The following is a 26796-nucleotide window of genomic DNA, read 5'->3' as shown; positions in this document are numbered from 1 at the left end:
GGACGGGAAGGATTGGGGTTTCATTTACAATATCAAAAGCCTTTTTATTAGGGGCCACTCTCACTGAGCTGAAAACTCCTTTAGCTCTCAAATGGAATAATAATATGTCTCATTGGATTGAACAGTGGTCCCTTTCCAAAGAAAAATTAGAGACTAAAACAGAATTAGTACAAATTCAATTAAAAGAAGCTCATATAGAACATTCAACTAGCCCTTGGAAGTCACCTGTTTTTGTCATAAAAAAGATATCAGGAAAATGCAGAATGCTCACTGATTTACAAATAATTAATGTTTTAATTGAACCTATGGGTCCATTACAGCCTGGATTTCCTCAACCTTCTATGATTCCTCGAGATTGGCCATTAGTAGTAATAGATTTACAAGACTGTATTTATACTATCCCCTTACATCCTCAAGATTGCCCTAGAGTTGCATTCTCGGTGCCCTCTCTAAATAATAGAGCCCATTAAAAGATATCAGTGGAAAGTGCTTCCTCAGGCTATGCTTAATAGTCCCACAATTTGTCAGTTTTTTGTAGCCAGAGCTGTTTCACTAGTCAGAAAAAATTTCCAGGTAGTTATATCATTCATGATATGGATGACATTCTCTGTGCTGCATCTACTGCAGATATTTTAGCAGATTGTTTTAAGTTGCTTCAAGAACAACTCGAGTTAGCAGGTTTCTGTATTGCACCTGATAAGATTCAAACTACAACTCCTATTAAATATCTTGGAGCCATTGCAGATAGACAATTAGGCCTCAAAAGGTACAGATTAGGAGAGATCAAACCTCTACATTAAATGATTTACAAAAATTGTTAGGGGACATTAATTGGCTACATCCAACTCTGGGAATTCCCACTTATGCGCTCAGTAATTTATTTGGCCTCTTGCGGGGCCCCTCTCAATTAGATAGCCCCCACACTCTAACTCCTCAGGCTAACAAAGAGTCAGAATTAGTTGAAAAGAAAATTCAAGAGGCTCAGATTCAGCACATAGATCCATCTCAACCTTTACAGATTTTAATCTTCCCCACTCCTCATTTGCCTACGGCAGTCATTATCCATCAAGATAACCTGGTGGAGTGGCTGTTTCTGCCTAATAATTTTGTTAAGACGCTCACGACCTATTTAGAGTTAATTTCAGAACTTGTTTCACAAGCTCTCACTAGAGTTCTTCATTTTAACAGAATAGAACCAAGTAAGATAGTAGTTTCGTTTAAAAAACAACAAATTACACACTTAAATACCCATTCTGAAATCTGGCAAGTTGCTATTTGTGGGTGTATTGGAATAATTAATAATCATTATCCAAAAAATAAATTATTTCAATTCCTTTTAAAAACCAGTTGGATTCTCCCTAAGAGGTTAAGTCCAGCTCCAATTTCAAAAGGTGTAACAGTTTTTACTGGTGGATCTAGTAATGGCAGAGCAGTGATTGAATCAAATCAACAAGTCATTCAAACTAATTGTACATCTGCACAGAGAGCAGAGTTAGTAGTTGTTTTAACTGCCTTACAAGATTATACTGAACCTTTAATCATTGTCTCTGACTCGGCTTATGTTGTACATACAGTACAAAATATTGAGACAGTGCTACTGTCTAACAACTCAAACCCGTCTCTCCAGTTTCTTTTTAATCAGCTTCAACAAATTGTTAGAAACCAAACAACATCTGTTTTTCATTACTCATATACTCGCTCATACTCCCCTAATGGGACCATTGACACGTGGCAATGCTGTTGCTGATTCATTAGTTGCTAATGCTCTTGTTACTGAGGCAACACAGTTTCATTTTTTAACTCATACAAATGCTGCTGGCCTTTGGGCTCATTTCCCTATCACCTATAAACAAGCTAGACATATAGTTCAAACCTGCCCAACCTGTCAAATTCTTAGTACTTCTCAAGAGTGCCCTGAAGGGGTTAATCCCTGAGGGTTAGTTCCTAATGCTACCTGGCAAATGGATGTGACTCACGTCCCTTCTTTTGGACGTTTGTCCTTTGTTCATATTACTGTGGACACTTCATCTGGTTTTATCTTCGCCACTGCTCAAAGTGGCGATACAGCTGGTCATTCCTGCAGATATTTACTTATCTGCTTTTCCATTACAGGACTCCCTCAAGCCATTAAGACAGATAATGGCCCTGCTTACACTAGTAACAGGTTCACAAAATTTTGTGAACAGTGGAAAATTAATCATGCCACAGGGATTCCTTATAATCCCCAAGGACAAGCTATTGTAGAACATGCTAATTGTACTCTCAAAAAACTACTTCAAAAACACAAAGGGGGAGACAATAAAGATCCTACACAAGTACAATTAGCCAAAGCTATGGTTACTTTAAATTTTTTTGAATTCTTCTGGCTCTAGCAGTTATACAGAGCCACACCTTGGGCGCACAGCTGCTGAAAGACATTTTAACAATCTTCACAGCCCTAGAGCTTTAGAGGATGTGCCCATTTGGTGGAAAGATATTCAGACTAATCAATGGCAGTTAGGGACCTTGTTAACAAGGGGACAAGGTTTTGCCTGTGTTTCTCCAGGACCAAAAGAAATTTAGATCCTTTGTGGGTGCCTACTCGGTGCATCAAGCCATACCATGAACCCCGCACCCAAGACCAGAGTGCTCGTCACCCACCAGAGCAATCCACCAAGGGTCCAACATCGGCCACCGGCCCCCAAGATGTCACATCAGCCCCAGCGGCCACCGCCTCTGTTGGCTCCTCCTCCATCACCTGATGTGGAACAATGTGGCGCCTTTGACTGACCTGCTCCTGTGCCATCAGTGTTGTCTTCAGCTAAAGCTCCTGAGTCGAGTGCTACTGCACTCCCTGCCTGTTGACAGCTTAGGAAACTATCCCGAGAGGCTGAAAAGAATTTAATTAAAGAAAAGCTCCCAAAAACCGATACCAAGATGTTGGTATCCATGATGGCAGTTCTTTCCATTGTAAGTTGCCTTCCAATGAGTGTCCATGCTGATAATTTTACCTATTGGGCTTATGTTCCCAAACCTCCCATGTTGACACCAGTAACTTGGAATGATGATCCTCCTCTCATGTACATCAATGATAGCTCCTGGTACCCAGGACCTGAGGATCAAAGAGGCCCAGAATTTCCTGATGAAGAAGGCCGAGAATTTATACTCTCTGGCCATACAAAATTAGGCTATTTATATACACCCATTTGTATAGGAGCTATTCCTCCGTGTCTTCCTCTCATTGACCAAGCTTGGGTCATTCCCAAAGGAAAAGGAAATGACACTTATAAAGATTTGTTTATGCTCAAAGGATTTCAGACCCAAGAGTTATATACTCATAGTTTTCCTCCTTCTCTTCATCCGTGTCCTCAAAATAATTGGGTTAACACTCATTCCTGCATTCATTGGGAGGAATGCAGGGGAAGTTTAGATCGAGTGTTATTTAATAACTCCCATAGTACTGTAGTTGATTGGGGGCCATATGGAATTGCTGTTCGTGTTCATTATCAGGTAAAATTTTCTGATCCTTAATAATTAAAAGAACAAATCTTCGAACAAGGCTTCCCAAGAATAATTAAATCACCTTTTAATATCTCTATTTTAATATATGGTGATGGAAGGAGAACTGACTCTGGGTGATGAACACACAGTGGGATTTATAGATGATGTAATACAGAATTGTACACCTGAAATCTATGTAATTTTACTAACAATTGTCACCCCAATAAATTTAATAAAATAAAATTTAAAAAAAAATCTCTATTTTTTGGAAAGATAAAGTTCTAGCCCCACCTCAGTTAAGAATGATTAGACCTATTTGAGGTACTTTACGAAAAACTCTTTGGAAAGTGGCATTAAGCCTAGGACAAAATAAGCTTTGGAAAGGAAATTATACTAAAAATAATAATAAACAATTTATTTTTAGGTTTGAAAAAACAGAAATGTTTGATTTACAAGTATGTCTTAAAACTCCTTTTGTTTTTCTGATTGGAAAATTCACAATCAATTTTACCTTAAAGATAGTTGAATGTCCTCAGTGTCGTTTATTTACTTGCTCAGATTCTTCAATTTATAATTCCTCCCAAGATCAGATCATGATTTTGCAGAAAAGAGGTCTATGGATTCCTGTCCAAGCCCCTTGAGTGTGGGAGAGGTCTCCCACTGTTCCTATTGTTCTTCAATTGCTTCATAAGATTTTACATAGAGCTAAAAGATTTATTGTGTTGTTGATTGCTGCTATTATGGGAATAATTGCTATAACCACTGTGGCTGCTGTTTCTGGTGTTACTCTACATCAAACTGTTCAAACAACAGAATTTGTACAAAAATGGCATGAAAATGCTGGTAAGTCTTGGAATCAACAAGTCAAGATAGATCAAGAAATTAATGTTAGATTAACAGATTTAGAAACCACTGTTGTATTTCTTCGTGATCAAGTAGAAAATCTTCGTACTATGATTACCTTAAAATGTGATTGGAATGTATCCACTTATTGTGTAACCCCATTTTCTTATAATCAAACTCGTACCCCCTGGTCTGAGGTGCGAGCCCATCTCCTGGGACATGTTACTAATCTCACAGTGGACATTATACAATTACAACAAGAAGTTGATCAGATGTCTAATGCCAAACTTCAGCTCCTTCTGGGAGAAGAAACACTATCTGCGGCTGCAGAAGGACTTTCCACTTTAAATCCTGTCAAATGGATAAAAACTTTGGGTGGAGGGCTTGCTGGTGCTATTGCTATTCTGCTTATTATTCTGTGTTTATTTTGTTTAGTCCTCAGATGTAGACAAATATCCCTCCTATGGGCCATACATGAAGAAACTGCATGGTCTGTGCTTCTCATGCTTCAAAAACAAAAAAGGGGGAGATGTAGTCACACAGCAGCATAGCTGACTGTCCCCCCGTGTCCTTCCTTGAGGAAAGAAAAGTCTGTGAGACTGTGCCTTTTTGGGACTTTGCTTATCTCAAGGTTTTATACCTTATGTCTCTCTGTCTGGTCCCCAAAAGACGGTTTGCAGCCAAAGACGGGTAAGATATCTCACATGAGATACAACCTAAGACAGGCGGAACCGAGTGGGGACCCCCAATGAGCTGCCTTAGAAGATCCGGGAAGGAGCCTTGCCTCCCCTTCCCCGCTGCCTGGGAAAAGCCATTGCTGACTCTGGCTTTCCTCTCTCACCTGATTGTGAGAGAAGTCATGAGGACAATAAAGATCAGCTCTCTCCACTTATCTCAACGGAACTGTTACAACATGACAGACTTGCCCCCCAGGGAGGTGCATACCTAACCTAAGTCATCACAAGACTTTCTGCTCCGGCTGCCTGGGGACAAAGACAATTGGCTTGATTCACTTTTGTGACATGATATGTGAGATTCACAGACCGTGGAAAAGATAATGCTACTTCCTTGAATGATTATCAGTAAAAGCCACCAGTTGGCCCTATTTGGGGCTCCAGTCACTGGTGACTGCAAGACCCCCTGGCCTTCTGAGATTTAACTGCATAAAGTCTCTGTTTATTTCTTTCTTAAAACCTAACCCAACGCTGCCCCTTCTCACACCCTCACTGGCCGTGTTGCGCTGGATGCGACAAAAGGGGATCAAATATATGGTGATGCAAACTACACTTTTGACTGTCTATAGAACTGGTACTGTTGACTTACTGCTTTTGGCCTTTTAAATACGCATTCATCAAATAGTTGCTAATCATTTTACTCTATGCTATACATTGTTGCAAGCCCTAAGGATACTAGAGTGAATGAAGCTTATAGTCTGAAGCAAGAGTTCATTAATTTTCCTTCGAATGAAACTCCCTAATATGCACTTAAGTCCTACACCATCTGAAGTCACTATTTATTTATTAGTTTTAGGTAATTGAAACAGCATAGTGGTTAGACACTTATATACATCACAAAGTGATAACCCCAATAAGTCTATTAACCATCTGGCATTGTACTTAGTTATTAAAATATTATTGACTATATTCCTTATGCTATAATACATACCCCTGAGACTTTTTTTTTTACATTATAGTTGACATTCAATATTGTTTTATATTAATATCAGGTGCAAAGCACAGTAGTTAGACATTTATATAATTTATAAAGTGACACCCCTCATAAGTCTAGTACCCATCTTCAACGCAGTATTTAAATGCACCCTCCTCTAAGAATCCTTCATCGTACCCCCACCACGGCTAAAAATTATTTGTCCTTCCCCTCTGTCCCACATCTCTTTGTAATTACATTACAATACTTACTGTGTTCTGCTCTATATACTAGGGGCTGTGGATGTACATTTCATCCTTAATAATAACTAGTATTTACTGAGCACTTCACAATGTGCCATATAATGTGCTAAGCACTTTAAATGCCTTCTCTCATTAATTTCTCACAACCTTATGAAATATGTGGGTTCTGTTAATTATTGAGAAAACTGATGTGTAACAAAATTAATCAGTTTGCTCACAGCCTCTTGACTTTAGAATCTGTGATCTTTCTTTTTGTTTAAATTTCTGAAAAATGCTCCCTTTATTTCTTCATGGTTTCCAAAGTTTCAAGCAATTTTAAACATCTACAAGCTAAGATATAACTGGTGTAGACATTTCAGTGCACATATAAGCTGTAGGATTCAGAAGGAGAGAAGATAGAAAAGATCAGTTAGGGCTGGGACAGCCAGGGAGAGATCTGTGGTGGAGATGACAATGAAGAAGAGTATGTGGATAAAATATGGGTGAAAGGTAACATGCATTAGTGCAGGGGTTCCTACTTATTTCTTAATACAACTCTCCTTTTCTCCCTGTCAGATGTTGAGAGAGGAAAGAGAGAGAGACAGAGAGACAGAGACAGAGACAGAGAGAATAGAAGTCACTGTGACTCCTAAAATCTGGTTCTTAACTATTATGTTATGCTATGTGCATTACATATAGTAGTCACCCAACAAAAGTCAGCTGAATTAAAAAAAAAGTTATTTGTTAAACTGGATCCCAAACATCTCTGAGTTGCTTCCTCAAAAATGTTTTTCCATTATAATGTTGAAAGGAAAACAAATATGAACCTGAAAGAAAAAAAGACTTTTTTTTTTTTAGCATTCTCATTTAAGGAAAGGCCTTAAAATGAATCCGAATGTATTAATGAGAAATCTGTGAGGACAGCTGCCAACATTAGTAAATTCAGCCCTCTGTTACATACCTACTACTTATTTAGGAATTACACAGGCTTGCCAATGACAGCTGTTGACTAAAAATAAATATTTGATTTTGTTGTCTCACCCTACCCTATTTATTAAACAAGTTCTTTTATATAACTATCCTAGAAAGTGAAGATTCTTAAGTTTCCACCAGATATGGTATTTCTGACAAACTCATGTTGTTCAGTTAATGATAATTTGGGGGAGTATCACACCTTTTTTCTCTCTTTTATTTTTTTTTTAAACTTAACACACATCTGCTCAAAATATCTAAATTTGGTGGCCAATTATAGATCACTTTTCACAGCGAAGCTGGTAAATTAATGTCATTTTTAACCTTCGATTCGCAGCTATGGCCTCAAATGATTAGACATGCAATTCTGAAATTGATTTATGGAAGATGGAGCCCAATTCTCTGGCCTCAGGCTTGAATGCTGGGATGGCAGAAACCCATACTGGAAAAATTTAGTTTTCCAAGAAGATGAAGGTGATTAATGTAGAAGTTCTTCTCTGGCTCCCAAGAGTAAGCTGTTGTGTTTCCTGAAGCTGAAAACTTGATACTGGAGCTGATTATTCCTAGCACCGAATGATTACTGTCAGGGGTTGAATGTCACCATTTATAATAGATAAAGCAAACAATAAAAAACAACAGAATTAATGAAAATAAAGTAAAAACTTTATATATTGAGAATAGAGACTAGTTTGTTTAACTTAGGCTAACAGTTCACGGGAAAAAAACACAGAGGAATTTAAGAAAATTAATTTAAGTGGATTTCTTTGGTCTACAGAGAAATAAATCAATATTTTGATCATTTACTTTAAAAACTAAGAACAGAGAACAAAAATATACTAAAACAAAAATTAGCAAATTAACAAATGGTAAAATAAAAGTAAATAAATAGAGTTAAGTTGCTAGATTATATCTTAAAAGCTATTTAAAATGTATCTTGATTTTACAGTATGATCATTGTGTGTGTGTGTGTGTGTGTGTGTTTGTGTAAATGGACAGTGGAAGGTGAAAATGAATGAAAAAGACAAACGTACAGGACACACAAAAGATAAAGAACCAGATATGGTGAAGCTGATCAAGTCATTATGGGGAAACAGAGATGAGGACAAATTGAGAAAGAGAAAGAGAAAGATCAATACAGGTAGAACTAGAGCAAGGTAGTATATACACACACACACACACACACACACACACACACACACACACACACGAAAATACAGAGGATAGGGGAAAAGGAGAGCTAGAAAGAAAAACGTTCTTATTAGTTCAAGAAATATTTATTGAGGCAAAAACAGATCCAGAGAGATGGGGAGGCAGACAGGGATTTCTGTAGGTCTCTGACTTGGCCAAGTAAACTATTGCTGTGGACCAAAATTGTACAAAATTGTTTTGGGGGGCTTACTAAGTGTAAAAGCACTGTGCCAGATAGTAAAGGAGACAAAATGAGACATAAAATAGACTTCCTACCCTCTAAGGACTTATTTAAAAGTTGAATTGGGCCTATGAGTAAACTATCTGCTGGTTTCACTATTCGTTAAAATGATGTACTTGCTGGAAATTTAAAACAGACTTTTTTGCAGTGGCAAGCAGGATTTCTACTTTGATTTTTCATTTCAGATTATAAGACTTTACAAAGGTATGCAGAAATATAGATCTTTCCTTTTGCACCTTTATCGGTCAGAAGTATAAACAACAACTAAGAGGGGAAATCTCTTTGGTATGCAAAGTTGCTTGGTGGCTTAATCTTTGTTCTTGCAGAAATCAGTCTTGATTCATTACCTAGTAACGGGGAGATATTTGAAACCATTTGTTACTTTTTTCTTTTCTAAATTCAATGCTATTTTTGACTCAATTGGGTCCTAGTGGGAATGAATAATCAAAACAAAATTATAACATCATCCATTCCCCACTCCCCGAAAAACAATTCTAAAAAAAAAACAAAAAAAAACCCCACAACACTTCATGAATAAATAGCTTCCATATTTAAACCTCTAACTAGAGCAGTGCTGTCCACTAGAAATATAATGTGAGTCATATTTTAAAATTTCTGAGAGGTATATTTAGAAAGTTTAAAAAGGTGGTGGTTGCCAGAGGGTAAGGGGGGTGGGGGGGTGGGGGGTGGGAGATGAGGGTAAGTGGGATCGAATATATGGTGATGGAAGGAGAACTGACTCTGGGTGATGAACACACAATGGGATTTATAGATGATGTAATACAGAATTGCACACCTGAAATCTATGTAATTTTACTAACAATTGTCACCCCAATAAATTTAATAAAATTAAATTTAAAAAAAAAACCTTAAAAAAAATTAGTCTTAATATATTTTATTTTGAACAATGCATGTAAAGTATCATTTCAACATGTAACGGATACAAAATTTATTGAGCTATTTTATATCATGTGCTCTGCTTACCCTCTAGTCAAAATGTCTAATGAAGGCTTCCCTTATTTCTCGAAATAAATTGGCAATTTCAAAAGAAACTTTAGTAAAAAAACAAACAAACAAACAACAATAACAAAACGCTAAGGGGAAGAATCCAATAAAATATAAAAATCATGAAAAATAGTAAAGCTTACATGTAATATATAATTTTCTGAATCTAAGAATCCCAGGGAAAGCAGTAAACTGCTTGAATAAACTCTTCATTCCCTTATACAAAAACAGACTCTATTCGCTGAGTGGCTAGCACAATTTTGCAGGTACATTAGCTGCATCCCATCCTTCCCAGCACCTTGTCTCATCCAAGAGACCTCTGGGGTACTATCTTGGTTCCTGGCATATAGTAGTTGGTGCATCTAAATATCTTGTCTCAGTCCTCATTAAAACAAAACAAAACCAAAAAACAAACAAGCAAACAAAACAGCCCTTAAGAACACTTCAATTCCTTTTAAACAAAACTTTTCCCTTTTTCAATCACCTTTCCCTACTCAGGCCCTCCAGCGTAGTTTCACATTGAGGCCTCAGAACCATGCCTAATTACAGCTGACTTGTTGAACTGGTAATTTCCACCTTTAGCTTTCGCGAATGATTTAGCCCCATGGTTCCCATGTCTAGCTAATGATCAGGATTCTCTGAGGAATTTTTCCAAAGTTCAGTTCCATATTTCTGAATCCCATTCCCCATTCTATACTTCTGAATCAAGTCTCTGGCAGTGGGCGTGGGAAACTTTATTCTTTTTTTAAGTATAAAATTTTGTTTCATTTAAAAAATATTTTTATTAAAATATAGCTAACACAAATATTATGAGGTGTGCTAAAAATATACAGTGAATGTTTAAATAAAAATATTATTATAGTAAAAGATATAGTGCCACCAATCCCCCTCAAAATGCTCTCCTTCGCTTCAAACGCACATATCCCATTGCTCTTGCCCCTTTCTGAAGCAGTTCTGGAAGTCCTCTTTCGTGAATGTCTTTAGTTGTGCTGTTGTGGCTGCCATGATATCCTGAATTGATTCAAAACATTTACCTCTGATGGTCATTTTTACTTTGTGTAAGAGCCAGAAGTCGCACAGTGCCAGATCCAGTGAAAAAGGTGGATGAGGACACCCCATAGTGTTGTTTTTTAAAAATTAAAGTTTAGTGGGATGACAATTGTTAGTAAAGTTACATAAATTTCAGGTATACAATTCTGTATTACATCCTCTATAAATCACAGTGTGTGTTCACCACCCAGCGTCAGTTCTCCTTCCATCACCATGCTTTTATTTATTTATTTTTTTTGCTTAGCATTCTAGTCTCAAGATCCATCCATATTGTCACAAATGGTCCTATTTCATCTTTTCTTACCACCAAATAGTATTCCATTGTGTGTATATACCACAACTTCTTTATCCATTCATCTGTTGAAGGACATTTTGGTTGTTTCCATGTCTTGGTCACCGTAAATAAAGCTGCAATGAAACATTTTTATTTGATAGAAATTGCCATATACAGAAGCAATGTGTGACACGGAGTTTTGTCATGATGGAAGAGGATTTATGGCAGTTTAAAACACACCCTCTCTCAACAATAGCTCACACCCAACTGACTGCATCGAACAAGTTGAAACTTGTCTGTCACACACTGTTACTAATGTTCGACACTCCACTTCCCCTGATAAGATCCCTGCCTTTCCATTGGATAGCACTCAGCAGCAGCATTCACCATATTTTGTGATCCTAACAGAAAGGTTCTGTATCACACATCACTTCTGGTACAATAATTTCTGTTAAATAAATACATTACACTGCGTCCTCATACACCTTGTTCACCAAATCTGTCACCGTGCAACTTCTGGCTCTTCCCCAAAATCAAAATGACTATGAAAGGTAAATGTTTTGAATCAATTCAGGACATTGAGGCAGCCACGACAGCACAACTAAAGACACTCATAAAAGAGGACTTCCAGAACTACTTCAGAATGTGGCAAGAATGATGGAATAAGTGTGTTTAAAGCGAGGGGGAGTAATTGAGGGGGATTAATGGCAATGTGTCTTTTACTGTAATTTTTTCTTTTACAATTTAAACATTCACAGTATTGTTTGATCACACCTCATGTATTGGTTTCAGGTGTACACCTTAGTTATTGAACATTTACATACCTAAAGAAATGACCACCATAATAAATCCAGCAACCATCTGACAATGTACCATGCCATCACAATGTTATTGACTATATTCCCTATGTTGTACATTAACTCCTCATGACTCATTTGTTTTATACCTAGAAATTTGAACCTCTTATTCCCCTTAATCTTCTCCCCTTTTTAATTTTTCAATTCCAGCTGACATTCAATATTATTTTACATTAATTTCAGATGCACAGCATAGTGGTTAGACATTCATATAATTTAGGAAGTTATCCTCTTGACTACTCTAGCAGCCACCTGGCACTATACATAGTTATTACCATACTACTGACTATATTCCCTATGTTTTATGTTACATCCCCATGACTATTTTGTAACTTCCAATTTGTACTTAATACCTTCACCTTTTTCACCCTGCCCCCACCCCCTCCCATCTGTCACCCTGATAAATCTAGTTCCGATCTGATACCACACATAGTCATTACAATATTGTTGACTATATTCCTTATGCTATATGCTACATTCCCAAGACTACTTTGTAACAACCTATTTGAACTTCTTAATCCCTTTACCTCTTTCACATACCCACTCCAACCCCACTACCTTGTGGCATCCAGAAAAATGTTCTCTGTTTCTCTGAGTTTGTTGCTGTTTTCTTTCTTTATTTTGTTATTTAGATTCCACATAAAAGTGGAAATCACATTGCATCTGACTTTCTATGTCTGATACACCTCATTCAGCACAATACCCTCCAGGTAATCCATGCCACCACAGATGGCAAGAACCCATTCCTTCATTCTTTGTCTCTTGTTATAATTTATCTGTTATAAGTAGTGCTGCACCAGTTTTTCTTTGTTTCCATTTTCATGAAATATGTTTTTCCATCCCTTTACTTTCAGTCTGTGTATGTCTTTTGATCAGAAGTGAATCTCTTGTAAGCAGTATATGTAAGGGTCTTGTTTTCTGACTCATTCAGTTACCCTATTTTTCGATTGGAGCACTTAATCCACTTACATTTATAGCAATTGTGGATAGATTTGTAGTTATTGTCATTTTATTATTCATATTTTCATCTTAAGGAAGTTCCTTTAACATACTTTGTAATACTGGTTTGGTGGTGATGAACTCCTTTAGCTTTTTCTTTTCTGGGAAACTCCTTATCTGTCTTTCAATTTGAAATGATAGCTTTGCTGGGTAGAGTAATCTTGGTTATAGGTCCTTGCTTTTTATCAATTTTAATATTTCATGCCAATCCCTTCTTGCCTGCAAAAATTCTGTTGAGAAATCAGCTGACAGTCTTATGGGAGCTCCCTTGTAGGTAACTAACTGCTTGTCTCTTCCTGATTTTAAAATTCATTTTTTGTCACTAACCTTTGGCATTTTAATTATAATGTGTCTTGGTGTGGGCCTGTTTTGGTTCATCTTTTGTTCACCCCAATAAATTTAATAAAATAAAATTTTTAAAAAAAAGTAGAAAAAAAAAAGAAAAAAAAAATTTATTGGGGTGACAATTGTTAGTAAAGTTACATAGATTTCAAGTGTAAAATTCTGTATTACATCATCTATATATTATACTGTGTGTTCACCACTCAGTCAGTTCTTCCATTCCTTGTTTACTCTTTTATCCTTCTGGCATTCCTATGATGTTAATGCTGGTATGCTTGATGTTATCCCTGATAACTCTTAAACTATTCTTATTTTTTTGGATTCTTTTTGCTATTCTGATTGGGTGTTTTCTGTTACCTTATCTTCTAAATCACTGATTCAATCCTCTGCTTCCTCTAATCTGTTGAGTCCCTCTAATGTATCTTCATTTCAGTCATTGTATTCTTTATTTCTGAATGATTCTTTTTAAAAATTTTTCTATCTCCATTTTTATGATTCCTATCTCTTTCTTGAAGTTCTCCCTGAGATCACTGAGCATTCTTATAACCAGTGATTTGAATTCTGCATCTGGTAGATTGCTTGTCTCCATTTTGTTTAGTTCTTTTTCTGGAGCTTGGTTCTGCTCTTTTATTTGTGACATGTTTCTTTGTCTCCCTACTTTGGATGCCTCACTGTATTTGTTTCTATGTTTTAGGTAGAGTTGCTATGTCTTCCAGTATGAGTAGAGTAGCCCTGTGCAGTAGGTGTCCTGTGGGGCCCCGTGGTGCAATGTACCAGTCACCTGACCTGGGTGCTTCAAGTGTGTCTCTTGTGTGGGTTGTGTGTGCCCACCTATTGTAGTTGAGTCTTGGTTGCTGTTGGCATATCAATGGAAAGTACTGAACTTAGGGCTGATTGGTTGTGAGAACTGGCTAGGACTACAGTGGAAGTGCTGTGGTGCAGGGGCTGACTCCATGGAGGAAGATTCACTTTAGTGGGAACCTGGCATCTGTCCAGCCTGCCATTTGGGTGTGTTGTACTTGGAGGTAGCCGGATTATGCTCCAGCTCAGTCCATAGCTGATCGCCAGGTATGCCTGCCCTGGGGCATCTTGAAGGAGGCCCTGTCACAGGCCAAGTCCAGCTGGAGCCTGTGCCCTGATCAGGGCAACCTGGCATGAGCCAGAAGGTAATCTGCCATCCGTGTTGGGCTTGGAGGTGCCTTGAGATGGCCAATTGCAAACTGACGCTGGCTGTCACTAGTGCTGGGCTTTGCGCTATTCAGCAAGTAGTAGGGTGCATGCCAAAGCCAGATACTGCTTGTTTGGGTTTTGTGAACCTTTTAGATATTTTAGGAATGTCTGTACCATGAGTTAAGACAGGCTGTTTGTACAGAAAAGCCATTGGCAGTGACTTGGGTATGCCCAAAAGTTGGGTGGGGCAGGATCTCAGGGAAACACAAGGTGGGTGAATGAACAGTGTTAGCCATGTTGTTGGAGACTCAGATATGGTGGTGCCGTGTCTGTATGCCACAAGAGGGGAGTGCTTGATAAAGAAACAATGGATTCTACCAGTACTTCTGTCTGGGAGAATGCTGCCTCTCCAGGCCTTATCTTGCAGCCAGATGAGTCAGTTCTTCCCTGTACATCCCTGGCACCTTCTGAGCTGCTGCCCCAGCTCTGGAGTTCAGAGTGAGTGAGCCTGTCACCAAGTAAGCCTGTGCACTGGCCCTTTAAGAGGATCTCAGGAGACTTCAGCTGCTCTGTCTCACTCAGCCACAATCTCTTCTGGTTTTCACAGCCAGAAATTAAGGTAACTTCTTTCCCTGGCACTGGAACCCTGGGCTTAGGATCATGGTGTGGAGCTGGGACCCCAGGCTCCTACAGGGGAGGCTTCTGCAGCTGAGATATCCCTCCCTAATTTTAAAGGTCACATAGGATGTGAGACTGGCCTGTTCTGAATCTCTGCCCCTCCTACCAGTCTCAAGGTATCTTCTTCTGAATTTCCTTAGAGGTAGGACTTCAGTTCAGCTAGATTTCAGGTTATTCTCATGACAGTTGCTCTATAATTTAGTTGTAATTTTGGCGTGGTTGTGAGAGGAGGCAAACACAGTGTTTAGCTACTCCAACATCTTGACCCAGCAACTTTATTCTTAATGAGCATAGTAGGTGAAAATTATGCACTCCATCTCGTTTGGGGTTATTGATCAGTTTCCTCCTAACTGAGATTGTCAACTCTGTCCATCTCTGGATCATTCAATAAGGATTTTCCCTACCCTCACTCTGTCACTTTCCTGTTTGATAATGAAACAGGATCTTAAGCATAACATTCATATAGATAAAGGGGGTTTTCATACAAACTAGACATTTCTATATCTGTACTCCTTTTCTATAGAAATCAATTTGAATCTTCTAACTATGTGTGATCAAAATGTCCCTAAACAAATTCACTGTCAGTCCAACAATAGTGAAGATTACAGCAGAATATGTTCCTTGGTTAATTAACAGTCATCTGTCAACCAGAAAGGTTAACATTGAGGATACAAAACATGAATATGACCCACCAAATGAGAAGCATAATTTATCAGAATTCCAAGCTGTTATTGAATTTTAATGTATATCTCAAGTGTTTACCTTTTGATATTTCAAATAAGAATCACTTACCCTTGACCAATTTTTTCAAATCTTGTGTATTTTTTCTTTGGGTCACCAACACTTACAATGCTTCCTGAGTAGGGGGGGAAAGAAAGGGAGAGAGAGATGGATTAAAATCGATTGATTTCTCTTTGTGTAATATGAAAAATTAAGATGCCAGGGTCAATGACAAATAAAATATTAGAACAATTTTCCCATGTGATTTCTGTAATTTACATGGATAATAATAAATTTTACAAAGTAACAAATTGCAATATATTAATTAAAATAGTAGTAATAACCCATGCTGTTTATGTTTAAAATTGATGTTGTTTGGGAAACAAAGGATTGGTCACATCTCAACATGTATTAAAAGTCCCTATAAAATTATACTGTAAATTAGAAGATAAAAACATCTAAGAACTTGTACACATTATTTAATAAAATCACAATCTTCTCTGAAACAGAATGAAATTGAGCATTACACTACATTCAATTATGCTGGATAAATATCTATGGAGTGATTACCATGCACCCATTCCTGTGCTAGGGACAATGGGGGCAAGGATGGGAACAAAGTTTAATTATAAAGTAATGAGACTCATGCTTTAAAAAAGAATACATCCCTGAATCTACTAACACTCTAATCATCTTCAACAGTTTTACTGAGGTATGATTTACATACCATAAAATTAACTCATTTAAAGTGTACAATTTAATGGCTTTAGTAAATTTTTAGAGTTGTACAAATTTACTAAAATTTGCCATGATCTAATATTAGAGCATTTTCATCATATAAAAAAGAAATCTTGTACCTGTTATCACTCACTGTTCATCCCCCTCAGCTTCCTAATCCATTCCTATGCAACCACTAATCTATTTCCTGTTTCTAAAGATTGTTCCAAACATTGTGGAGTAAGTTTATAAGCCACACAAGAAAACCATTAATTTATCAAGTTTGAATATGAAAAAAAATTGGTTTTATTATTTCAAAAATATCAAATCCACCACTCAGAAGATGAATACTTTCCACAACTCAGAATAAATCCAAAGGAAGTGACATTGACTCTTCAATACAGTCCTCAAATAGGTGTAGAAAAATTCTGGGCCATAGCATCATGGGAATAAGGGTGCAGTTTCTCAAGGGATCTACTTTGGAGGAAGTCATTTACGTGGATGCCTCTGGTCCTCCTTTCTTTCTTTTTGGAAGCAAACATATGAGTATCATTACCTTTGAGTTATATCTTACTAACATGGCCCCTGTCACAAAGAAGTGTAGAGCCAGTTAGAAAAAACAAGATTTACAAACAAGAGGAGGTTAAGTAATCAAGAGAAGGTCTGTAGATTCTATGTCCTGATTATCACTATTATTTATCCCCTCCTCTTCATAACCAGAGTCATTGCCATTATTTAGACCCTGAACATCTCTTGTCCAAACAATAGTGCTAGTTGTTACCTAACTCTAAACTCCATCTTCTCTAATTCCTCTTCCACAACGCCTTTGAAATTGGGTAACTATATAATTCATAAACTGAGATTCTTCTGGGTAAACTGAAATGTATGATCAATCTACTTAAGAGTGATTTCGATCCATTGCTCTTAATTCCTCAAAAGTTCCTCTTCTTTACGGGATCAAGTTCAAATTTCTTAGTCTGACATAGAAAGCCCTTTAACATCCAGCACCATCTAGCTCCTACATAACCAGTCTAATCTCATATTCCTCTCTTCTCTATCCCTCCTACTTTATAGCCTAGTAACACTATCACTGTCCAAGGCTTAAGTCTGCAGATACTCCCCCTTTCCCTTTACTATTTAACCCATGAATTCTTATTTATCACTTAACTATGTCATCCTCCTTTATGAAATCTTCTCTGATCCTTCTAATAAGACTTACATGCTTCTTCTTGAGAGCAGGGACCTTGTCTTTTCATCTCTGTAACTTCATTGCCTAATATAGTGGCTGCCACTGAAAAAATATTTGTTGACTAAATGAATAAGAACAAGAAAATATGTATTCAAATACTAAACTGTGTGTTACATATAATACCTCATGATTTAATTTAGACAATGATCCATTTTCTGAGCTAGTGAACAACTTAATTTACACCTACTATTAGTATAGCTTGAAAAAAATAATTAATTAAAATGTTTCACTTAAAGATTTTACATCGAGTTGTTTTTTGTTGTTGTCATTTTTCTTTTTTGTAATAGAAGTCCATGTTTCAGTTAGATTAAATAAGATTTACACAACATGTGAGTTGTATTACAATTCCTTTTCTCTTGTCTTTTCAATGTCAGTCAATCACACTACCACCCATCTACTCAGTAGCCTGAGCCAGAAATCCAGGAACCAATCATCTTTGACTTATCCCATACCTTCACTACCCACATGCAGTTGTCTACTGTGTCCTGGGCCTATATCTGTTTACCTCCTAGATATTATTTGAATCTGTCCCTTCCTCATTACCAATGTACTACATGGGTTCTCATTATTTTTTGTCTGAGCTATTTCAATAGGCTTCTAACTGAACTCCCTATTTTCAGCCTTTGCCCACTTCAATATATACTTCACACCTCTATCAGGATGCTCTAAGTGTAAACCTCACCAAATGATTCTCTGGTTGAGGAGTCCTTGATGCTTCCCCAGCACCTACAGGGAAAAGCTCAAGCTCCTTGGCATAGAATGCAAGGTTCTTCATGAGCTAGTTCTTGCTTTATTCTCCATTACCATCTCAACACTTCCTTACTAGAACCTTATGCTTTGACCATAACAAACTAATTGTAACTCGTAATCACCTCCTGCTTAACAGTTTAGTTTTCTCTCCTAAAGCTCCAGCCCCACCATTCATCACCAATTCCATTTTCAAGTGACATTGAATAAGTTAGAGCTCCTAGATAATGCCTTCATACCTTCCTTATATACTATTCTCTGTCTGTAATGTGTTCCTTACATTTTCTTCCTGGCAAGTTCTTATTTATTCTTCAACGCAGTTTTGATGCTATCAGTTCGAGGAAGCCTGCCCTGATTCTTTTGGGTAAAGTTAATAATTTCCCTTCTCTGTCTGTACTACTACTGTTCTCTCTCTCTCTCTCTCTCTCTCTCTCTCTCTCTCAGTCTATTTTGGTCTCCTTTGCTTTTGTTCTCACGGTCTTTCTCTGCATTTAATATGCCATATATTTACATCTATTTATTTGACATCCCCCAATAGACTGTGTATTAAGGACAGAAGCCATGTCTTATTCATCTGTGAATCCTGTGTTTCCTCACACAATGTTGTGTATGGAATATACTGGGTATTGAATAAAAGTTTGTTGAATTCAACTCAAACAAAATTTCCTTTTGTAAATGCCCCGTATTTTAAGATAGGGATTGGAGAATATACCACACTTGAGTTATATCTATAGAATGACACCATTTTAACACTTTCTAAGTTGCTATTTCATTTTCTAATTTTCTCAGAGATTTCCAAATCACTGAGAACTATTCAACTATTTATGTGCAAGGGCCAGGACTTCATCTTTTTCTTCTTCTTCTTTTTTTAATGAAATGAGATTTTAAAGTCACTTAAAATCAGAGTTTTATTAAGTAGTTTAGTCTTCTAAGAAAGTTACACTATTAGGTTGCCGAGCAAAGTCTTTTCCACACACTGAACAAAAGCAAATAAACTTCAGTCCAAGCCACTTTTTAAATTATAACAAATTCCAAATGGTAGGGTTCAGTTAATAAGGTTTTATGTTAGAAAATTATTCAGCACTTATTTCCATGGTATACAAGGTAAAAAACAAACAAACAAAAAAACAAAACAAAGCAAAACAAAAAGAACATGGAAATAAATGCTTTCATGAGGATTACCAAAAGTCAACCATTTTGATGAGATCCTGCTTCTGATTTTTATTTTTTAATTTATTGGGGTGACAATTGTTAGTAAAATTATACAGATTTCAGGTGTACAATTCTGTATTACATCGTCTATAAATCCCATTCTGTGTTCACCACCCAGAGTCAGTTCTCTTTCCATCACCATATATTTGATCCCCCTTACCCTCTCTCCCACCCCCACCCCCCTTACCCTCTAGTAACCACTAAACTATTGTCTGTGTCTATGAGTTTTTGTTTCTCATTTGTTTGCCTTATTCTTTTGTTGTTTTTGGTTTATATACCACATGTCAGTGAAATTATATGGTTCTCTGCTTTTTCTGTCTGACTTATTTCACGTAGCGTTATACTCTCAAGATCAATCCCTGTTGTCACAAATATTCCTATATCATCTTTTCTTACCGCCGAATAATATTCCATTGTGTATATATACCACAACTTCTTTATCCATTCATCTATCGAAGGACATTTTGGTTGTTTCCATGTCTAGTCCACCGTAAACAAAGCTGCAATGAACATTGGAGCACACGTGTCTTTATGTATAAATGTTTTCAGATTTTTTGGGTAGATACCCAGAAGAGGGATTGCTGGGTCATATGGTAATTCTATTCGTAATTTTTTGAGAAACCTCCACACTGCCTTCCATAGCGGCTGCACCAATCTGCATTCCCACCAACAGTGTATGAGGGTTCCTTTTCCTCCACAGTCTTTCCAACACTTGTTACTATTTGTCTTGTTGATGATAGCCATTCTGACTGGGGTGAGGTGATATCTCATTGTGGTTTTTATTTGCATTTCTCTGATGATTAGTGAAGTTGAGAATTTTTTCGTATGTCTGTTTGGCATTTGTATGTCATCTTTGGAAAAATGCCTCTTCAGGTCCTCTGCCCATTTTACTTTTTTTTCTTTTCTTTAATTTATTGGGGTGACAATTGTTCGTGGCATTACGTAGATTTCAGGTGTACAATTCCGTATAACATCATCTATAAATCCCATTGTGTGTTCACCACCCAGAGAGAGTTGGGTTGTTTGTTTTTCTTGTTGTTGAGTTTCATGAGTTCCTTGTATATTTTGGATATTAGTCCTTTATCGGAGGCACTGTTAACAAAAACCTTTTCCCATTCAGTTGCTTGCGTCTTTATTTTCTCGATGGTTTTATTTGCTGTGCACAAGCATTTAAGTTTCATATACTCCCATTCATTTAATTTAGCTTTTACTTCAATTGCCTTTGGCGTCAAATTCATGAAATGCTCTTTGAACCCAAGGTCCATAAGTTTAGTACCTATGTTTTCTTCTATGCAGCTTAATGTGTCATGTGTTATGCTTAATTCTTTGATCCATTTTGAATTAATTTTGGTACATGGTGACAGACAGCAGTCCAGTTTCATTCTTTTGCACGTGGTTATCCAATTTTGCAAGCACCGTTTATTGAAAAGGCTGTCTTTCCTCCATTGAATGTTGTTAGTTTCTTTGTCAAAATTTATCTGTCCATATTTATGTGGTTTTATTTCTGGGTTCTCAATTCTATTCCATTGATCTATGTGTTTGTTTTTCTGCAAATACCACGCTGTTTTGATTACTGTAGCCCTGTAGTACAAGCCAAAGTCAGGGAGTGTGATACCTCCATTATCGTTCTTTTTTCTTAAGATTGCTTTGGCTATTCGGGGTCTTTTGTGGTTCCAAACAAATCTGATGATTTTTTGTTCTATTTCTTTAAAATATGCCATTGGGATTTTGATGGGGATTGCATTGAATCTGTATATTGCTTTGGGTAATATGGCCATTTAAACTATGTTGATTCTTCCAATCCATGAGCATGGAAAGTCTTTCCATTTCTTTGTATCTTCTTCAATTTCTTTCAAAAATGTCTTATAGTTTTCAGCATGTAGGTTTTCACATCCTTGGTTATGTTTATTCCTAGGTATTGTATTCTTTTTGCTGCAATTGCAAAAGGAATTGTTTTTTTTTTTTTTTTTTTTTTTTTTTTTTTGTATTTCTTTTTCTGAGATTTCATTGTTAGTATATAGGAAAGCAATTGAATTTTATAAGTTGATTTTGTAGTCAGCAACTTAACTGTATTCGTTGATTGTTTTTAAAAGATCTTTGGTGGAGTGTTTAGGGTTTTCTATATATAGCATCATGTCATCCGCAAAGAGTGATAATTTAACTTCTTCATTCCCAATTTGGATGCCTTTTATTTTTTTCTCTTGCCTGATTGCTCTGGCAAGGACTTCCAATACTATGTTGAAAAGCAGAGGTGATAGGGGACAGCCCAGTCGTGTTCCTGAACGTAGAGTAAAGGGCTTCAGTTTTTTACCATGAATTATGAGATTAGCAGAGGGCTTGTCATATATGGCCTGTATTATGTTAAGGTATTTTCCTTCTATACCTATTTTATTAAGTGTTTTCATCATAAATGGATGTTGTATCTTGTCAAATGCTTTGTCTGCATCAATTTATATAATCATATGATTTTGTCCTTTATTTTGTTTATGTGATGTATCATATTTATGGGTTGGCGTTTGTTGAACCATTCTTGTGCCCCGGGGATTAATCCCACTTGGTCGTGATGAATAATCTTTTTAATGCATTGTTGTATTCGATTTGCTAGAATTTTATTTAGGATTTTTGCATCGGTATTCATCAGAGACATTGGTCTGCAGTTTTCTTTTATTGTGCTGTCCTTACCAGGTTTTGGTAACAGGTTAACGTTGGCCTCTTAAAATGAGTTAGGGAGTACTGTCTTGTCTTCAACTTTTTAGAAGAGTTTGAGCAGGATTGGTATTAGATCCTCTTTGAAGGTTCGGTAGAATTTACTAGTGAAGCCATCTGTTCCCGGACTTTTGCTATTGGGAAGGTTTTGGATGACTGATTCAATTTCGTTACTGGTGATCGGTCTGTTTAGATTTTCCAGTTCTTCATGGTTCAGCCTTGGAAGGCTATATGTTTCTAAGAACTGGACCATTTCTTCTAGGTTATTGAATTTGGTGGCATATAGTCCTTCATAGTATTCTTGGATGATCCTTTGTATTTCTGTGGTGTCCGTGAAAACTTCCCCTTTTCAAATTCTTACTTAGTTAATTAGTGTCTTCTCTCTTTTTATCTTAGTGAGTCTAGCCAAGGGTTTGTGAATTTTGTAAATCTTTTCAAAGAACCAGCTCTTTGTCACATTAATTTTTTTCTGTTGTCTTTATGTTCTCTATTTCATTTAATTCTGCTCTGATTTTTGTTATTTCTTTTCTTCTGCTGACCTTGGGTTTCGCTTGTTCTTCTTTTTCTAGTTCTTTAAGTTGTAACATGAGGTTATTTATTTGGGATTTTTTGTTTCTTGAGATAGGCCTGTAATGATATAAATTTCCCTCTTAAAACTGCCTTTGCTGCATCCCAAAAATTTTGGTATGATGTATTTTCATTGTCATTTGTTTCTATGTATCTTTTGGTCTCTCCTCTAATTTCGTCTTTGACCCAGTCGTTCTTTAAAAGTATGTTGTTTAGTCTCCATGTATTTGTGTTTTTTCCTGCTTTCTTTTTGCAGTTGATATCCAATTTCAAAGCCTTGTGATCAGAGAATATGCTTGGTATGATTTCAATCTTCTTATATTTCCTGAGACTGATTTTATGTCCCAATATATGGTCTATCCTTGAGAATCTTCCGTGTACACTAGAAAAGAATGTATAGTCTGATGTTTTAGGATGAAGTGCTATATAAATGTCAATTATGTCCATTTCATCTAATGTGTCATTTAGGGCTGCTATTTCGTTGTTTATTTTCTGTTTGGATGATCTATCCATAGCTGTCAACGATGTATTTAAGTCCCCTAGTATAATTGTGTTTTGGTCAATTTCTCCCTTTAGTTCTGTTAGTAGTTGCTTGGTATATTTGGGTGCTCCGTGATTGAGGGCATAAATATTGATGACTGTTATGTCTTCTTGTTGTATAGTCCGCTTTACCATTATAAAAATATCCATCTTTGTCTCTTGTTATCTTTTTCACCTTGAAGTGTGTTTCATCTGATATCATTATGGTTTCACCTGATTTTCTCTGGGTTTCATTTGCTTGGAGTGTCAATTTCCACACTTTCACTTTTAGTCTATTCTTGTACTTGTAGCTGAGATGTGTCTCTTGGAGACAGCATATGGTTGGGTTTAGTTTTTTGATCCAAAATGCCACTCTGTGCCTTTTTATTGGTGAGTTCAGTCCATTTACATTTAGGGTGATTATTGATTTGTGAGGATTTCCTGTCATTCTATCTTCAGTTTTCTGGTAAGGCTGTGTCTCCATTGTTTCTTTGCCTTTTTTTGTTGTCAATTATATCTGTGTCGTGGTATTTTGTGATGTTGCCCTCTGTTTCTTCTTTTATTACACTACATATTTGAGTTCTGGATTTTTTTTTTAGTGTTTACCCTTATGTTTATGTAAATAAGCTTTGATATTTAGAGTACTCCATTTTCTTCAGCACGCTTACTTTCTCCATTCCCATATTCCGGTTCAGTCCTTTACTCTCCCCCTTTTTATGTTTTGGTTGCCACACATTGTCCCTGTTCATGGGGGTTGAATAACCTCATTAAGTATTTCTTCTAGTGCAGGTCGTGTATTAGAGAATTCCCTCAGCTTCTGTATGTCTGGAAAGGTCTTTATTCCTCCTTCATATCTAAAGGATAGCTTTGCTGGATATATTATTCTTGGCTCATAATTTCTCTCTTTCAATAGTTTGAATATTTGTTTCCACTCCCTCCTGGCTTGTAGAGTTTCTGCTGAAAAATCTGATGATAATATAATGGGCTTTTCTTTGTAGGTTACCGTCTTCTTTTCCCTGGCTGCCTTGAGGATTCTTTCTTTGTTGTTGATTTTAGACAGCTTCAATACAATGTGCCTTGGAGAAATCCTGTGGGGATTGAGGTAATTAGGTGTTCTACTTGCTTCTTGGATTCGAGAATCCAGTTCTGTCCACAAGTTTGGGAAGTCTCGTCAACAATTTGTTTGAATATATTCTCTGTTCCCTTCTCTCTTTCTTCTCTTTCTGGTATGCCCATTATTCATATATTGCTCTTTCTGATGGAGTCAGAAAGTTCTTGTAGAGTTCTTTCATTTCTTTGAAGTCTCAAGTCTCTTTCTTCTTCCATTCGTGTCATTTCCAGGTTTCTATCTTCGATGTTACTGATTCTTTCCTCCATCTGGTCAACTCTACTACCTAAGCTGGTTATTTCATTCTTAATTTCTTCTATTGAGTTCTTAATCTCCAGAAATTCTGTTTGATTTTATTCTTTTTTTTTTTTAATTTCAATCTCTTTCGTTAAATGTTCATGTTGTTCTTTGATTGTGTTTATGAGTTCATTGCACTGCCTTTCTGTGTTTTTTTGCATCTCGTTGAGTTTTTTCAGAACTGCAATATTGAATTCTCTGTCATTTATGTCACATATTACCATATCTTTAAGTGCCTACTTTTCACTTTCTTTCTGAGCTGTCTTGTTGCCTTGGTGTTTCATGGATTTACTGATTTATTATTTCTCTTCCTATGCATCTACAGGAGTGACTTCTGCAAAATGTTGATAGGAAGAGGTCTTTCTTTTGTTTTCCAGTACTTGTTGTTAGAATGTTTTATTTTCTCTCTGCAGCCTTTTTTTTTCTCCCACACGTTAGGGCTATATTTTCTCTGCACTATTCCAGCTTCTCACACAATGGGGGGATTCTCTGGGAGATGGGCTTCTCCTCTGTTAATAGTTCACCTGTGTTACAGGGCACAGTGTCCATGTGGGTGTGCAGAGAGTTTTTGGAGTTCCAAAGCTCTTCCTGCACCAGATTCAGAGCCCGTATGTTTCAGCATTTCTGTTTGCTCCTGCAGGGATCCACCCAGATAGTTGGGGCCAGGGGCAGGGTGAGTTGTGAGAGGTGGCCCAGAGCAATGGCGGCAACCACCACCACAGCCGGACCTGCCTCCACAGCTCTCTCCTCTCTGCCAGAACGAGCGGGCCTGCGAATCTGTTTCTGCAGTTCACAGTTCTCAGAATAGCAAATATTCTGCTCTTTTGATCTGACACTGCTACTCTTCTGCTTCTAGCACTGGGCACGTGGTGGTGGGGCGAGCTCCGGCGTGTATGGAGGGTGTGGCCAGTGTCAGTGCCCAAGGTTTCCACTCTCTGCTTGGCAGTTAGGGCCCAAACCACCATTTTCGTCCTTCTTCCCTGTGTCTTTTCTCCGAGTTCTCTGTTTTGAGTGCTGGGTTCAGCCGTGTTATATGCTACCCCCTCAGCCCTGTGGGCCACAAGAGGAGCTCTAGCAGTCCGACTTCATCCCTCTCCCACAGCTGCGGTAGCTACGGATGCAGCGAGCTTGGAGCACTGAGCTAGGTCTGTGTCCTGCGCCTGCGTGTCTCTGTCTCGGCACTTCTCCCTTCCCTCCTCCCCTGCTCAAGCGACTTGCCCACCTTTAGGTGAATTCAGTAGTGGGCCTCATTGTTTTGCCTGTCTGCTGTGCAGGGAGCCCTTTGTGGAATTATTGTTGTTCAATTAGTTTTGAATTCCAGGGGAACTTTACAGAGGCTCACCTCACGCTGCCCTTTAGATGACGTCTCTGCTTCCTAATTTAACTGCTATTCAAATAAAATTGCATTGCCATACCCATAACCCTTCATAGGAGAGTGTGTGCTGCCACCTACTGATGTTAGACAACTGCACAGAAGGCCTTGTCTACAATTCTGAATCACAAAGCAAGCTTCTATAGTGACCTCTTTCATCAGAGCCTTTATAATTTGCTTTTATAAATTTTATTAAAGAAAGGAAAAAGAATTGTGACACAATAGGAAATAAAATGACAAAAATAAACAACTTAAAATCAGGAGGAAAAAAATGATATTAATACCAGGATGTTTCCTACCAGGGTAATTTCCTAAATGAGACACAAACTGTTTATTCTGAAGTAGAAGGATTTAAGAAATCACGAAATACTAGTATAAGATTCATGATGTGATTTCAGTGACAGAAAGCCCATCAATATATTCTCCTACATATTAAAGTAAGTTGAATGCCAACTACTAAAGGATTGTCAGTTTAGCATAATGAAGGTTTTGATTCCCGAGAAAAAGCAAAGTAATTCTCTAAAAATCAATTATATCTGAGGAGGAATTAGCAGAAAGTTTTGAGTAAGGAATGCTAGGGAAGGGGAGGGACGA

At 37.3% G+C, this 26796-nt stretch overlaps 1 protein-coding gene across 21 annotated transcripts in view; it reads right to left on the bottom strand.

Moving 5' to 3' along the window:
* The window catches only part of PAK3 (p21 (RAC1) activated kinase 3), a 408807-nt gene that overhangs the window by 83131 nt on the left and 298880 nt on the right, over window positions 1–26796 (bottom strand). For all 21 annotated transcript variants that reach the window (XM_088794993.1, XM_088794997.1, XM_088794991.1 and 18 more), the window contains one exon: window positions 15781–15844. In XM_088794993.1, coding sequence (XP_088651119.1) covers window positions 15781–15844 — 64 coding nt within the window. The remainder of the gene's footprint in view (window positions 1–15780; window positions 15845–26796) is intronic.

The sequence above is a fragment of the Rhinolophus sinicus genome, chromosome 18, assembly GCF_057876585.1.
Source record: "Rhinolophus sinicus isolate RSI-liver-muscle chromosome 18, RSI-T2T, whole genome shotgun sequence".
Lineage (NCBI taxonomy): Eukaryota > Metazoa > Chordata > Mammalia > Chiroptera > Rhinolophidae > Rhinolophus > Rhinolophus sinicus.
Note: the sequence above shows the minus strand (reverse complement) of the source record. Positions and strands in the feature narration are given on the sequence as shown.